Source organism: Caretta caretta, chromosome 10, assembly GCF_965140235.1.
Source record: "Caretta caretta isolate rCarCar2 chromosome 10, rCarCar1.hap1, whole genome shotgun sequence".
Lineage (NCBI taxonomy): Eukaryota > Metazoa > Chordata > Testudines > Cheloniidae > Caretta > Caretta caretta.
In genome coordinates, this window is record NC_134215.1 from 12,799,227 (window position 1) to 12,812,808 (window position 13,582).

The 13,582-nt window shown below is 49.5% G+C and overlaps 1 protein-coding gene across 3 annotated transcripts in view; it reads left to right on the forward strand.

Annotated features, from left to right (window-relative positions):
• Positions 1–13,582, forward strand: part of INTS1 (integrator complex subunit 1) — a 56,966-nt gene that overhangs the window by 40,266 nt on the left and 3,118 nt on the right. For all 3 annotated transcript variants that reach the window (XM_048867942.2, XM_048867943.2, XM_048867948.2), the window contains 2 exons: positions 10,190–10,449; positions 12,615–12,772. In XM_048867942.2, coding sequence (XP_048723899.2) covers positions 10,190–10,449; positions 12,615–12,725 — 371 coding nt within the window. In that variant the 3' untranslated portion in view covers positions 12,726–12,772. The remainder of the gene's footprint in view (positions 1–10,189; positions 10,450–12,614; positions 12,773–13,582) is intronic.

Below are 13,582 nucleotides of genomic sequence, written 5' to 3' on the forward strand. Positions count from 1 at the left end.
AGGAGCGAGACTCTGTGTTGAGAGAGCCTTCTCCCGTCTTCCCTGCAGGTCTCTCACTGCACATCCTCCCCCAGCCCCCTTTCCATCCTGTGGTTTCTGGTCCTTGCATCCATGCCTGTGATTTCAGGACACCAGCCCCGTCCTTCATGCAGTCACTCTGGGCTGAGCAGCCCATACCTCGGCTGCACTCCAGTTTGCTTGTGTACCTAGGCTTGGTTGTGTATCTGCTCCAGAACAAGGGTCTCAGTATGTGGTCCCATAAGCTCCTTGCTTGCAGCTGGCAGAAATCCTATAAAAGCCTGCAGGCCTTTTTGCTTTTGCAGGTTAGTGGGAAGAGACAGTCTAGTGTAACCATTAAGCAGGGAGAGTGAGCGCTTTCTCACTGTCCCCTAGAGCAGTGCTTCTCAAACTATCTGATGTGGCGGACTGGCAGTTTTTTTCCCCCAATGTGCCTGGAACCGGTACCATATTTGCCAGGGACTGGTACCATATTTGTACCACATTATTATCATTTTCGCATAGGCACGTAGCACATCAGATCAGAAAAACTAACATTCTTCACTGTATTAATTGGAATGGGAGTGTGGCGTACATGTGGAGATGTTCCCATTTAAATACTTTGAAGACAGACTGAAAGGCTATGCGTCTGTGCGGGTAGTATAAAATGACTATTATTCGTTTATGATCCAAGAAAATATTATTTGAACATTCGTAGTAATATTAATTTATATTGGAAACAATATAATGAATACAATAAAAGTTGGCAGACATTTTAATTTTGTTTATTTTGTAAACAAATAATACAATATTACAATACAAATAAAAATATTTAAAAATCAAACCAGCAAAGTCTCCTAATAAAGATATTATAAAAAAATGTATTAACATAATAATAAGCATGTTAAAACCTTAGCCTTTACTAATGTGAAAGGTGAGCCTGCTTCTTTGTCAGTTTATCCAGTCGTGGTTCAACTGAGGACATTGCCACATGCAATGGAGAATGACTATCCATACTATTCCTGTACTTTGTCTTAATAACATTCATGGTTGAGAAGCCAGTCTCGCAGAGGTACGTTGAAGGAAATGGGAGAAGAGTTTTCAGAGCAATTTCAGTAAGCTCAGGATATTCTGCTTTCACTTTTATCCAAAAGGAAGCAAGTGATGTTGTAGTTTCGAAACTCATCTTCAATCTTTAGCCAGCAGCCAGCTCCAACAATTTATCCTCCATAGTGACCGGTAAGTCATCTTTCAGTGGAATAAACGGATTTCAGATCCATCCAGTCTTCCATGGATCTTCTTCTGCTGGAAAGTAAAACTCAAAATATTCTGCCAAATTTGTCGTGTTCACTGATATTTCGTAGAGATGTAACATCAAGGTCTTCACCTGCATCGGCGATGATTGTCGCTAAGTTGTGAAACATGTCATAACGATCTCTTGACACTCGACTCTTCCATGCTTTTAGCTTTCGTTTCTGTCTGTCGATCTTGTCTGCCATTGTAAGACATGAAGCCATCCTTCCCTGCATGGAGATTGTTAAAGATGGCAAAGATATCGGCCAAATAAGCCAACTAGGCTATCCAGTCCACATCTCGGAACAATTGTGACCAATTGGTTTTTGTCATGAAGAAACTCGGCAAGCTCGTTTCGGAGCTCAAATACTCTTGACAGGACTTTTCCCCTCGATAACCAACGTACATCGGCATGCAATAGGAGCTGTTTATGATCAGCTCCCATATCATCACATAATGCAGCGAATAGTCTTGAATTTAAAGCATTCGCCTTTACATGGTTCACAATTTTTATGACCTCGCTGAGCACACTGTTTAGTTCTGTTGACGTGTTTTTTTTTGTTGCAAGACTTTCTCGGTGAAGGAAGCAGTGTGTCGACGTGCATTCGGGTGCAAGTGCCTTAATTTGGGTAACGACTCCAGAATGCCGTCCTGTCATCACGGCAACGCCATCAGAACATACGCCTACACAAAACTTGAAATCCAACCCATGTTTGTTAACGATGTAGTCGCTCACACTCTTGAACACTTCAGAACTAGTTGTTTTTGTTGGTAGTGAAGCAGAAAACAAAAACTCTTCCTTCAAATCACCCTCATGTTCAAAGCGCACGTACACCATCAGAATTGCTGTATTAGCAACATCTGTACATTCATCAAGCTGCAAAGAAAAGTACTTTGCTAATTTAATCTAGCCTATGAGCTGATCTTCCAGATAGTCAGCCAGATCGTGAATTCGTCGAGCTATAGTGTCATTTGAAAGTGGCACCTGAGCCACTTTCTTTGCCACCAGCTCGCCCACCATTTCCATGCAAACATCTTTAATACCACCTATCGCTAGTGTCTCACCAGTTGTGTATGGCTTTTTAGCCTTAGCAACGCAAAGCGCTACTTTATAAGAAGCTCGCAAAGCACAAGTATTTATGTGTGACACTTCAAAGATCTGTTTCTGATGGCCTTTTAAATCAACATGCTTTCTTTTGAAGAACTCTTTCGGCTTTGAACTAATTTCATTGTTTTGTATTTAAATGCCTCTTGAGCTTTGACGGCTTCATTGCGTCGTTAGCCAACACATCACCACAAATAACACACTGCGGTTTTGGCAGTCCATCATCATTTGTGGCTACAAAACTGAACTGAATGTATGAGGCGTCTATTTCTGAGTAAAGCTAGTATGAATTCTTTTTGTTGACAATACTTCGGTTTCATTTACATTGGCGTCATCTGATTCAGAATTGCGTGTTCAGCAACCAGATGTCTCTGCTTGATAAATATGTCAATTGGGCCTCGCTTTGCCATCTGTAAATTAGGCATAAAAATAATTAATATAAATTCCATTACCACAGGTATATACTTAGTTTGTGATATTAGGATGAAATCCAAATAAATGCAGTGGGAATGCTTTTATTGAGAAATATGTGCTGGAGAACATTGATTAATAGAACATTAATTAATGTTAGGATAAGAAGATAATATAAATGTTAAAATTAAATTGCAAACAGGATAATAATTGGAAAGTTAAGATGGTTTGAACATATGGAAAGAATGAATAATGAACATCAAAAATAAGATTTACCTGTCTGAAAGATATGGAGTGAGAAAGTGAGGAATTTCGAGAACTTCCTGGCAGAAACACGTAGGTTTGATTCTAGAAGAGGGGAAGGCTATAAGTAAGAACAATGAGAGCGTGTATGAAACAATATATGGATATGGAGGAAGCGAGGATGTTATGCTCATACGAAACACACGGGATCTTTTCGGGGGCAAAGGCAAATACGCCGCATTTATTGAAAATACAACAGTTAGCATATGCTTTTCAGTCGCACACGCGTGCGCACACACACACTCCTGCCAGTTGTTGTTTAAAGTTACCAGTCTGTTGTAGCTTGAGGGAATCTAACGGTCAGTTAGATTGAGCACGAGTGAGGAGCTGGACTCTGTCAATTGCGATCCGATGCTCCAAGGCTTTGCAGGACTGAACCCAGAGTTCCATGGCAAAACACCCCAGCTTTATAGTTGTAAATTCCCATTTGAGTCCATGCATTTTGCAATGTCATCCTGCAATCATTAGTCCTTACGTGGTGTTAATCTTGGGGTTTTCTGCTGTTACCATTTGATGGTTATTGTCGGGCTTCCCATCATTATCTCCTATTTGTTGTCTCGCCTTCAGGGGTGCCTGTCTCACCTCTGAGGTCGTCAATGCTGCAAACATGTTTAGCATCCGATACAGTGGATGTTTTCTGATTGTCTCCTGGTCTTTCCAAGTCTCACTTTTTCTTTCAGAGTAGCAGCCGTGTTAGTCTGCATCCGCAAAAAGAAAAGGAGTACTTGTGGCACCTTAGAGACTAACAAATTTATTTGAGCATGAGCTTTCATGAGCTACAGCTCACTTCACCAGATGCATGCAGTGGAAAATACAGTAGGGGGATTTTATATACACTGAGAACATGAAACAATGGGTGTTACTATACACACTGTAACGAGAGTGATCAGGTAAGATGAGCTATTACCAGCAAGAGAGGAAAAAAAAACCTTTTGTAGTGATAATCAAGGTGGGCCATTTCTAGCAGTTGACAAGAACATGTGAGGAACAGTAGGGGGGAAAAATAAACATGGGGAAATAGTTTTACTTTGTGTAATGACACATCCACTCCCAGTCTTTATTCAAGTCTAATTTAATGGTGTCCAGTAAATTCTACCCTGCCCCCCTCCCCCCCCCCAGTGTAGACAGTGCTAGGTCAATGGAAGAATTCTTCCATTGACCTAGCGACAGCGATGGAGAAGCCCTCTAGTCACTGGAGTGTCTGCATTGAAGCGCTGCTGTAGTGATTTATGTGTAGATGTAGCCTTAGGAAGGAGGCTGTGAGAGAAACTGACATGGAAACAGCAGCAGGTTTGATGGTAAACTCTGAGGCAGGCACAGCTGAGGCTGGCTCTGTCCCTCTCCTCTCTTTTAAAGCCTCTTAGAGCTGTGGTGTGATGGGCTACAGCCAGGGTGGCAGGGAAAGTAGGGTGCAAATTCTCTGCCCCTCAACTTTTCCTCTAGTCCTATAGCACACCTAGCACGTCTAGTTCTGCCCTAGCTCTGCTCATCCATCTCAGTCCTGTCCTGCAGCACCCCCCATCTCTCTCTCTCTCCTTCCTTTGCTCCTTTTCTTCCCTCTTCCCCACCCATATCTCCTAGCTCTGTCCTTTCCAGTCTGCCATGGCCTCCTTCCTGCTGTATCCCCCCTCCACCCCCACAACTGTCTTACCCTCTGTTCCCTTTCCCCCCATTCCTGCTCCCTCTGTTCAGTGTTTCTAAAGCCTCCCCGATTAGCAGGACTCCCTGCTGCCCAGCTCAGCTTTCAGCCTGTCCCCTTTCAAAGAAAGGCAAATTCCTTCTCCAGGAGACCAGGTATCGCTCCTTCATTGTTGCAGCAATGGCGGGGTTACACATCCTCCCGCAAACAGCAGGCCACGGCAGCGAAGGCTTCCCGTGACAGTGATGATTTCTCTCTCAAGAAAACTAACCGTAGTTTTTATTCGATCGTTCACTCCCACTGCAGCTTCAGAGTGAGACGTCAGTACCCACAATAGGATCAAAACGAAATCAAGGGCTAATCATTCAGGCATTGCCCTGGACAGCGGTAGTTCAGACTCTGCTGGTGGCTGGCCATTCGTACAAGCCTGTGCCCCAGTTACTGCCCTCCAGCCGGTTCCAAGGCCCAGTGAGTGGAGTGTGATCCCTCAAGCTATAAAGATTTACTGGCTTCAAAGCAGAGCTTTCTCTGCAGCTTCCCCGCGCTTTCAGCTGACTGAAAGTACCCGTGCGGAGTTAGGGTGTTGCAATATGGTGCGTGCTCAGCACTTACATCCATTGCAGTGTGGTTGGAGCCATAGTGGTCCCACGACATGAGAGGAGACCAGCTGGGTGAGGTTATATCTTCTGTTGGTGGAAAAGACCAAAGCTCGAAAGCTTGTCTCTTCCATCCACTTGTGTCTATGTCGTTCAGGGCCACCACTTTGGGAGGAGGTTACTTTCTGCTCTTTGGTGTTCTTTGCTTTGCCTTCCGAGCTCTGCGCTTCTGCATTCAGGGTGTGTTTCTGCTAGAGCTGGGATCCCCTCCTGCCTGAAGAAGGCACATGTCCTAGTAGAGAGGAGGCTCGTGAAGGGGAACAAGGAGTTAAACTGCAATCAGTCCAGTGGCCTGACCTAGCGGCTGCAGAGAATATAGTATGTATTCCCTGCATTGAAGCACTGTTACAGCTCAGGAGGATAATCTCTCCTCCCTTCTCCAGGCTGCACTGGCTTCTGGGCTTTGCCCATGGAAGGGAAGAAGAAATTGTCCATTGTTCTGATTTTATCAGTGAAATCTCGAAGTTCTCCACCTCCGAGCCATGGGAAATGGCAACAATCCATTAGGTCACCTGGCCCCTCCTCCTCCTGCTGCTGCAAGATCCTTTGTTACAGAACATGCCCAAGTTCATTCTCTAACTGTTTGGAAACGTCCCAGATGAGGAAGCTCCCACTGCTTCCCTTGGGAGACTATTCTATGGGCTAATTAGGCCAGGAATGGTATCCAACCTTCACTCCCCTCCCCAATCCTGTATGTGGTACAACATTAAAATCACCCCATGGCCAGAAGTGGGTTGTTTAGACCTACTGGGAGGCTGATAGCACCACCATGTGCCTATGGTGTCCGGGAAAACAGATGTTGCTCTGAATACAGTGGGAGTTGTGGGGGAGCCAAGTGGGGTGAACAACGGGGGAATGGGCCAAGAGATGGGGAGGGGGAGATCTCTGTAATCGAGAGCTCTTGCATAACAACCTGGCTTGTGTCTACACCTCAGGCCACCACACGCATTTCCTCTAGTTGGATGGGGTGGATCAATTGTTCCCTGGCTGTTTAGCACCTAGCATGTTTGAAGCCTGCAGCTGTGCTCAGAGTGGGCATGTGACCAGCTTCCTTTGGTCAGCTGAGGGCTGTCATTCGTTCCTTGGCAACTGAGCTGAAGTTGGGGGAGGAGGAAAGTGCTCTAAGCAGGCACTATCTTGTACTGCTCTTAGGTGGCCTGGAGTTAGCAGGACAGAGAGAGGCCATCCGTCTGTCAGCAGTGGGGTGTCCATGCTGGGGAGGGGAGGCATCAATTTGGTAAATGGAAGTAATTGAATTAGTTGCTCTCAGCTAGGTGCCACTTGGGATGTGGTTACAGTTCAAACTCCGACCCAGCGAGAGGGCACTCTCCGAGCTCCAGGGATGTGACCCAACCACTTTCAAAGGCTGGCAGGAAGGGACCCTGAAGGGAGGTGGGGTGGCGTGGCAGTTCGGAAAGGGAAAGCTACAAGAGACAAACCCTTGTGCCTCCCCGTGACTAGGGGACTTTCTGGGGAAAGGCTCGCAAGCTGCTTGCTGGCTCTGAGCCCCGTGTTCAGTTCTGGAGGGAATCACTAGCCCAGCGGAGCCAGCTGAGAGAAGTAAGCCTGAGTCACTACAGAGTCTCATCTTTCACTGACAACAGCCCTCGCCATAAAAGGGAGGGGTAATTCTTTGTATGATGATCAATCAAACCTGAACTGCTGGCTCCTGGACCCAGCCCTCTCTAGAATTCTGGGAGCCTCAGAAGTCCGGGTAGCTATGGCATGTCATCGTAGCAGCGTGAAGATTGATACCAGACAGCCTGCAAGGCTCTCGTGTGCTCCCTAAGGTGCTGGCACATTTAATCTTGGAGACCTCAAGAATTTAAGCTGCACTACCCAAATAGTGCAAAGACCAAGTTCCTCAGGCTCAAGACACTGTATTCCTGCTGTAGCCATCCCAGCATTTTGAGGCACGTTTCCACAGGCTTTGTTTTCCTGGTCACATTCCCATTCCTTTGTCTCCAGATGTGTCTGCCCCATAGACTTGGGCTGCATCTAGCTCTTAGGCCCTCGCCAGCCTAAACCACGTTCTCTGTTGCTTGCTGCTTTTTGGTCTCCCATCTCTAGTCACAAACACCTCGGGGGCTGTAGCTGCACCCACGCCCTGGCCTCTTAACTGCTCCCAGGCCTTTGCCTCTGTAATCCAGTGGCCTCTGTTCTCAGATTCTGCTGCCTCTAGCCAACCATGCTCTCAGTCCTCTATTCATACTTCTGAGTTTCTTCTCCCCCTGCTCCAATGAGCTCTGGTCTCCGCTGTCTCTTGTCTTCATTTCTAGTCACTAACAGTTTGTTCTTGCTGGACACACTGTCATTAGTTACTTTTTTAATTCTTCCTACAAATCCACAAGAGCAAAATTAATACCGTAGCTGTTGGAGAAGCTGTGCAAAATCCAGCTGGAAATAAACAGTAGGAGAAATGCCCAGTAATCTTAGGCCTGGGGTAATTCTGGAAGGCAGAATATCCTGGCTTTGTGGGATTTCATTCCCTTGCTCCGTGTTCCCAACAGAGAAATTTAGAGTAATCTGTGCAAATGGAGAGACAGCGATGGAGACAGGAGAGCTGCAGGAGAATCTGTTCTTGACTGGAAAGCTTGGGGCTCTCCCTCCATAGTGAACATGATACCATGTAAAGTGGAGATAGCTTCAGATGTCTCATTTGGCTCAGCTGAAATCTTGGTGGCAGTTCTTCCTGTCTCCTGTTTAGAGAGAGCTCTGTGAACTCCTCTTGCAGATGAGACAGCTTTTCTGGGTCACTGCTAGGGAGCCATTAGTGGGAATATTTACTTGGAAATTCAATCCCTGCTCACGCTCCCCTCTAATTGATTGAAGAGTTTCTTTGAAGTGAAGAAGTTAATTTAGTGTCTGAATAGGGGAGGGGAAAGGAGGGCCTTGGAAAAGAGGCTTCAGGTAAGAAGTTTCTTTATTTCACACCTGCTGGAGACAAGTGGGTGATCAGAGACTGTCTGCAGTTTGCCTCCTACATGGACACACCTGGGAAAGTCCAGACCAGCTCTCGGTTTCACTGGACATGACTGGGTCAGCAGAGACCCCTCCCCGACCACCACAGTAATTTAATTGGAACCTCACATTTAGTTTTTTTGGGGGAAAGATAGCAGGGTGGGGACCAATCTCCACTTTGTTCCTGGACATACCTGGATTAACAGAGACAGCTCAAATCCTCCAGTACACCTGAACTCACCTGTCCAAGACTTAGCCAGCTCTGCAGATCTCTGAATCACTCTGTGCAGGTAAGATGGGGAGGATTTCGGTGGGGAAAAGGTGCTCTGAGAGTGGGGGTGAGGTGGGGGGGCATTTCTAGTGTTTTGCCCATTGAAATTCATCTTCCTCTACAGCTTCTGTGACTTCGGACTCCTCTGGAGCAGAGTCTGGTGCAAATTGTGTCAAAATTGCCATGTTCCTAATGGCTGTTCCCTCCTTTGGGGCTGACATAGCCTCTCAAAAAGGGGGTGTTCAGTGCAGTGCTAAGGGAAGAGGGGATCCTGTTGGTTCTGGAGTGGGACTTTACTCTCCTCAGCATGGTAAATGTTCAGGAATATCAATGTACACTTAATGCTGAGGAGTGAAGGGGTGAAATTCGCTTTGGGGAGGGGCATTTCCTTTCCCCTGCCTGTGCAGACGAACTCATTTGTCTTTCTCTTCCCCCCTCTTTCTCTTCCCCTCCCCCCCAAATTACCAAAATCGCACTGGTAATTTATCCTCTCCGAATTTCATGTCAGTGGGGTTTGCTGGAGGGTGGAGTTTGGGCTCCTTTGTGGTCACAGTGTAAACTATTGAGTGACTATTTGGAGTCATCTAGCCAGCTGTAGGTGCTATGTAAGTAACAAAACAAAAATTTGGCATGGTTTTCTTTAGGGATGGGCAAGGTGGTTTGGAGAGAGAACCGGCCTGTCTGTCTCTCCCTGCTAGAAACCTTGAATTGACCCCAGAAGTGCTCTGAGGCTGAAGAGATCTCTCTTCACCTTTAATATTCCACATGTACTGGCTTTGGCTGGGCCCTGAATATTGCAGTATCGGGAGTCTATTCTGATGTTGCCTCTGAGCCGACAAACAAGCAGGGTGTAGTGCAGCCATGATTCTCTGGCAGCCATGAGCTGAACAGGATTATGCTCCCTCCACAGGAGTTTCAGGTGAGCGAGGTCTGGATCATTGTGGTTGCATGTGACCATCAGCCTTTGAAGTCTGGTTGTCCCAACTTCAAGAGCCAGCTATGGCTTCCCCGGCAGAGCCAGCCAGCTCACCAGGACATCAGTATGAACCATATGCTGCAATGTCAATCCTTCATTCGAGTTTTGGGTGCAGTAATCCTGCTCAACCCTCTGGCCTTGTTGAAGGTGGTTGGTGCGCTCCCTTGGGGGAGTGGGAAAGCAGACAGCAGGCTCTGAAGTCTCCTTCAGGAGTAAGAAACCCTGTGGTCTTCAGGCTTCTAAGCCAGCTCTCCCCAATATCCAAACCCCCCCCAACAAAAGAGAACCCCTCCTGCTTCAGAGCATGACCCACCACTAGCTGATGGAGGTCAGGAAGATACGTTTCCCATGAGCAAGTCATTCCAGAGTATCTTTGTTTGGGGCTTCTCACTCCTTTCTCTGCAGCATCTGGCTACTGGAACAATGTCTCCCTGGTTAATCTGGACTGCAGCATAACTGGAGTCAGGTCTCCTCAATGGGCAAGGCTCTTTCACATTCCCCTTCCCCTCCGGTGGATGAGTGGGATTCTCACGGGCCAGAAGAGTAGGAATCCTCCACCTGTCTCCTTTCCACCCAGGTGCAGCAGCTCTGCTCGTGTCCCTAGTTGGAGGATGTTCGGCTCAGAATACATGGTGTCCTCGCTCCCGGCTGCATCTCGCTTCTACGGCCCTGCTTTCTCAGCCCAGCTCGCATCCGCTCCTGTCTGCAGCCTCTTCCTCCCAGCTCCCCTTTTCAGCTACCAGCTCTTCCAGCCCTGCAGCCCTCCGGAGCCCTGCAAACAAGCACTGCTGCTGGCAAGCCAAGATGCAGGTTTGGGGGAGCTGGGGGACTTCTCAGGTAAGCTAGAGAAAGGGACCCCAGGGGATGGGTAAATTCCCCAGTTTCCAGCAAGACGCACAGTCCTTGCTTTGAGCCCCTGGAAGGTCCCGAGATACCAGAATTTAAAATCGTTGTGATGCGATTGTGTAGGAGAAGAGTTCAGTTTGGGGACTTCTCAGGTAAGCTAGATGAAGGGACCCCAGGGGATGGGTAAATTCCCCAGTTTCCAGCAAGACGCACAGTCCTTGCTTTGAGCCCCTGGAAGGTCCCGAGATACCGGAATTTAAAATCGTTGTGATGCGATTGTGTAGGAGAAGAGTTCAGTTTAGAGACTTCTAAAATGTGTTGGTTTGTTGTTATCCCCTCCCTCTAGATCAGAGGTGGGAAAACTACGGCCTCCGGGCCATATCCGGCCCGCAGGACTCTCCTGCCCGGCCCCCGAGCTCCTGGCCCCGGAGGCTCGCCCCCGGCCCCTCCCTTGCTGGCGCCATGCTCTGAGCCGCAGCACAGCTGCAGAGCCGCGGCCTGAGCCGGTGCTCGGTGCTGCGCGGTGGCGTGGCTGGCTCCAGCTGGGTGGTGCGGCTGCCTGCCCTGGTGCTCCAGGCAGCGCGGTAAGGGGGCAGGGAGTTCAGGGCAGTGGTCAGGGGGCATGGCTAGGGGTTGGGGCAGTCAGAGGGCAGGGAACAAGGGGGTTGAATGGGGGCAAGGGTCCCGGGTAGGCAGTCAGGAAGGAGAGGGGGGGTTGGATGGGGTGGCGGGGGGCAGTCAGGGCAGGGATTCTGGGGGAGGTCAGGGAGAAGGGGTGGTTGGATGGGGCAGGGGTCCGGGGGGGGGAGTGGTCAGGAATGAGAGGAGGGGTTGGATCTGGTGGCGGGGGCTCCCAGGGGGGCCATCAGGGGACAGGGAATGGGGGCAGGAGCCAGGCCATGCCTGGCTGTTTGGGGAGGCACAGCCTCCCCTAACCGGCCCTCCATACAATTTCGGAAACCCGACGTGGCCCTCAGGCCAAAAAGTTTGCCCGCCCTGCTCTAGACCTTACCTAGCTGGACCCCGGGTACTAAGTGGAAGGATACAAAAAATAGTGCTAATAACCCCCCCCAAATAAATCCCACCCTGCCTTAAAAGATTTCTCCACTCTGCATCGTATGTGGGATGAAGATGTCACTGGCCCCAGGAACCGGCTGTGCTCACTGGTGGTGTTAGGTGCCCATCTTCCCCCGGGCCAGCCCTTCTGCCCAGCCCCAGAGCACACGCTGCCATGCCCAGGCTTTACAAGTGGGGTTATTTCCTTAAGAGAGGTTAGCGAACAACCAGAAAACAGCCTTTTAACTCATTCCTTAGCCTCAGGCTTCAGGCTGTCTTGCTCCTGGCAGTTTCCCAGTCTGAGTTTTGCTGGAGCAACAGCCCCAGGGCTGCTTCCATGAGCCCCTGACCCCTCGCTCTGGGGACCCACCACAGGAGTTAGCTCCACTCTGGTGTGGCTTTCCTTCCCCAAGGCGCAGCCTGTCTCAATCCAGCTGCCACAAGCAGCCCGTGATAGGCCCAGGTGTAGCTTAGCCTCTTTAATTGGCTGGATTGGGTGCATCTGTTCTGGTCCAGGGGAGCTGGGCTCCGTGTATCCATGGGAACCAGCTATCCTGTAACACCCTCCCAAGCTCAAGCAGGCCGTCTCTTTGTTCCATGTTTGTGCAGCCCCTAGCACGGTGGGTCTTGGTCCCTGGCTGGGGTTCCAGGGCACTACCGCTAAACCGATGAGAACCTCAGGGCCACCCATCCCATCCTAAATACGTTCGAGATCGTGAAGCGCTCAGACACTACGTGAAATAGCCCAGACAAAATCAGCTGAATGAAATCTAGACACTGAGGAGTGGAAGGCTTTTTAGACTTACAATAAATTGAACAGCAAGTCTCTTGAGGGGTCTCCTCTCCTCACGTGGTTGATTGAAAGGTCTCTGTCGCGATGATGAGAGCCAAAGGCCCTGGGTAAGGGGATAGGCTGTGCCAGGGAGAACCCGGAGCTAATTCTTCATCAGGGGCTGGTGGTGAAGAGGGATGGACAGTGCCCAGTGGAGGGGGCAGGGCTAGCATGGTGCCCAGTGAAGTGTACCGCCCACGCTTTGTGCCCCTAAGCTGGTCTGGTGAGTGGTACTAGCTCATTTGGAGTCGCTGTGGCTTTTCTCCAGAGGAAGCTCGCCCGCAGAAGCAGAGACGAGCCCGAGCCAATTACAGCAGCTGGCAGCTGGAGGAGCTGGAATCAGCCTTTGAGACCACGCGCTACCCTGACGTCTTCATGAGGGAGGCCCTAGCCCTCCGGCTAGACCTGATAGAGGCCAGGGTTCAGGTACCGGATGCTCACGGGGTACTGCGCTCCAGGCTAGTGTTTGATAGCATCTTGCCCTTGTCTGCAGAGCTTAAAATGAACTTCTCTCCCCGACCTCCTGGCTGGGAGGGCAGCTCATTGAACCCAGCCTCTCGGGTTGCTGGGCAGGGGGCTAGGACTTTGCTGCAGGAGGCTCTGTCACTTCCTGTTTGCTCTGATCTTCGCTGTGCTTATTCCCAGCCCTGTCGATGTTCCAGCCCCATTGGCACTGGTGCCCGAGGAACCCACCTCGGACCAGGGAAGGTAAGAGGTGGGAGGGAACCTTTAGACGTTGGGCTCAGCTCTGCCTGCCTGTTGGCTCTGGTAGTAGTAACTCTGCAGCCACAGGTCATGGGGGAGAGCTAGAGTAAGGATCCGTCTCCTCTCAGGGTTGGGAAATGGTTGAAGTGGGGATGTTGCCCAGCTGCATGGTGGGGAAAGTGTGTGTTTGTGGGATCTACCCAGCATGGCCCCTGCTCTCTCTCCTGTGTTTCCCCTCTCTTCACCTCGGCTTTGACAGCTGCCCTGATCTGAGCTGGGCCATTGTTTACCATGTCTCTGGAGAACAAGGGTGGTGGATCCCTCCCATTTCTGGAGGGTCTGGGGTGGGGAAATGAGGCTTGAGACCCATTGTCAGGCTCAGAGTAAGAGAGCTGCTCATGTCCCCCGGTTTCTCTGCAGCCCCAGCTCGTGAAGGAGGGAGTGGTGCACAGGGAGCCCGTGTGAAAGTGTCCAGTTCCTTGGTGGAGGGGGTAAAGGGGATTAGGATTCTCCTTCTAGAACTGGCTGACA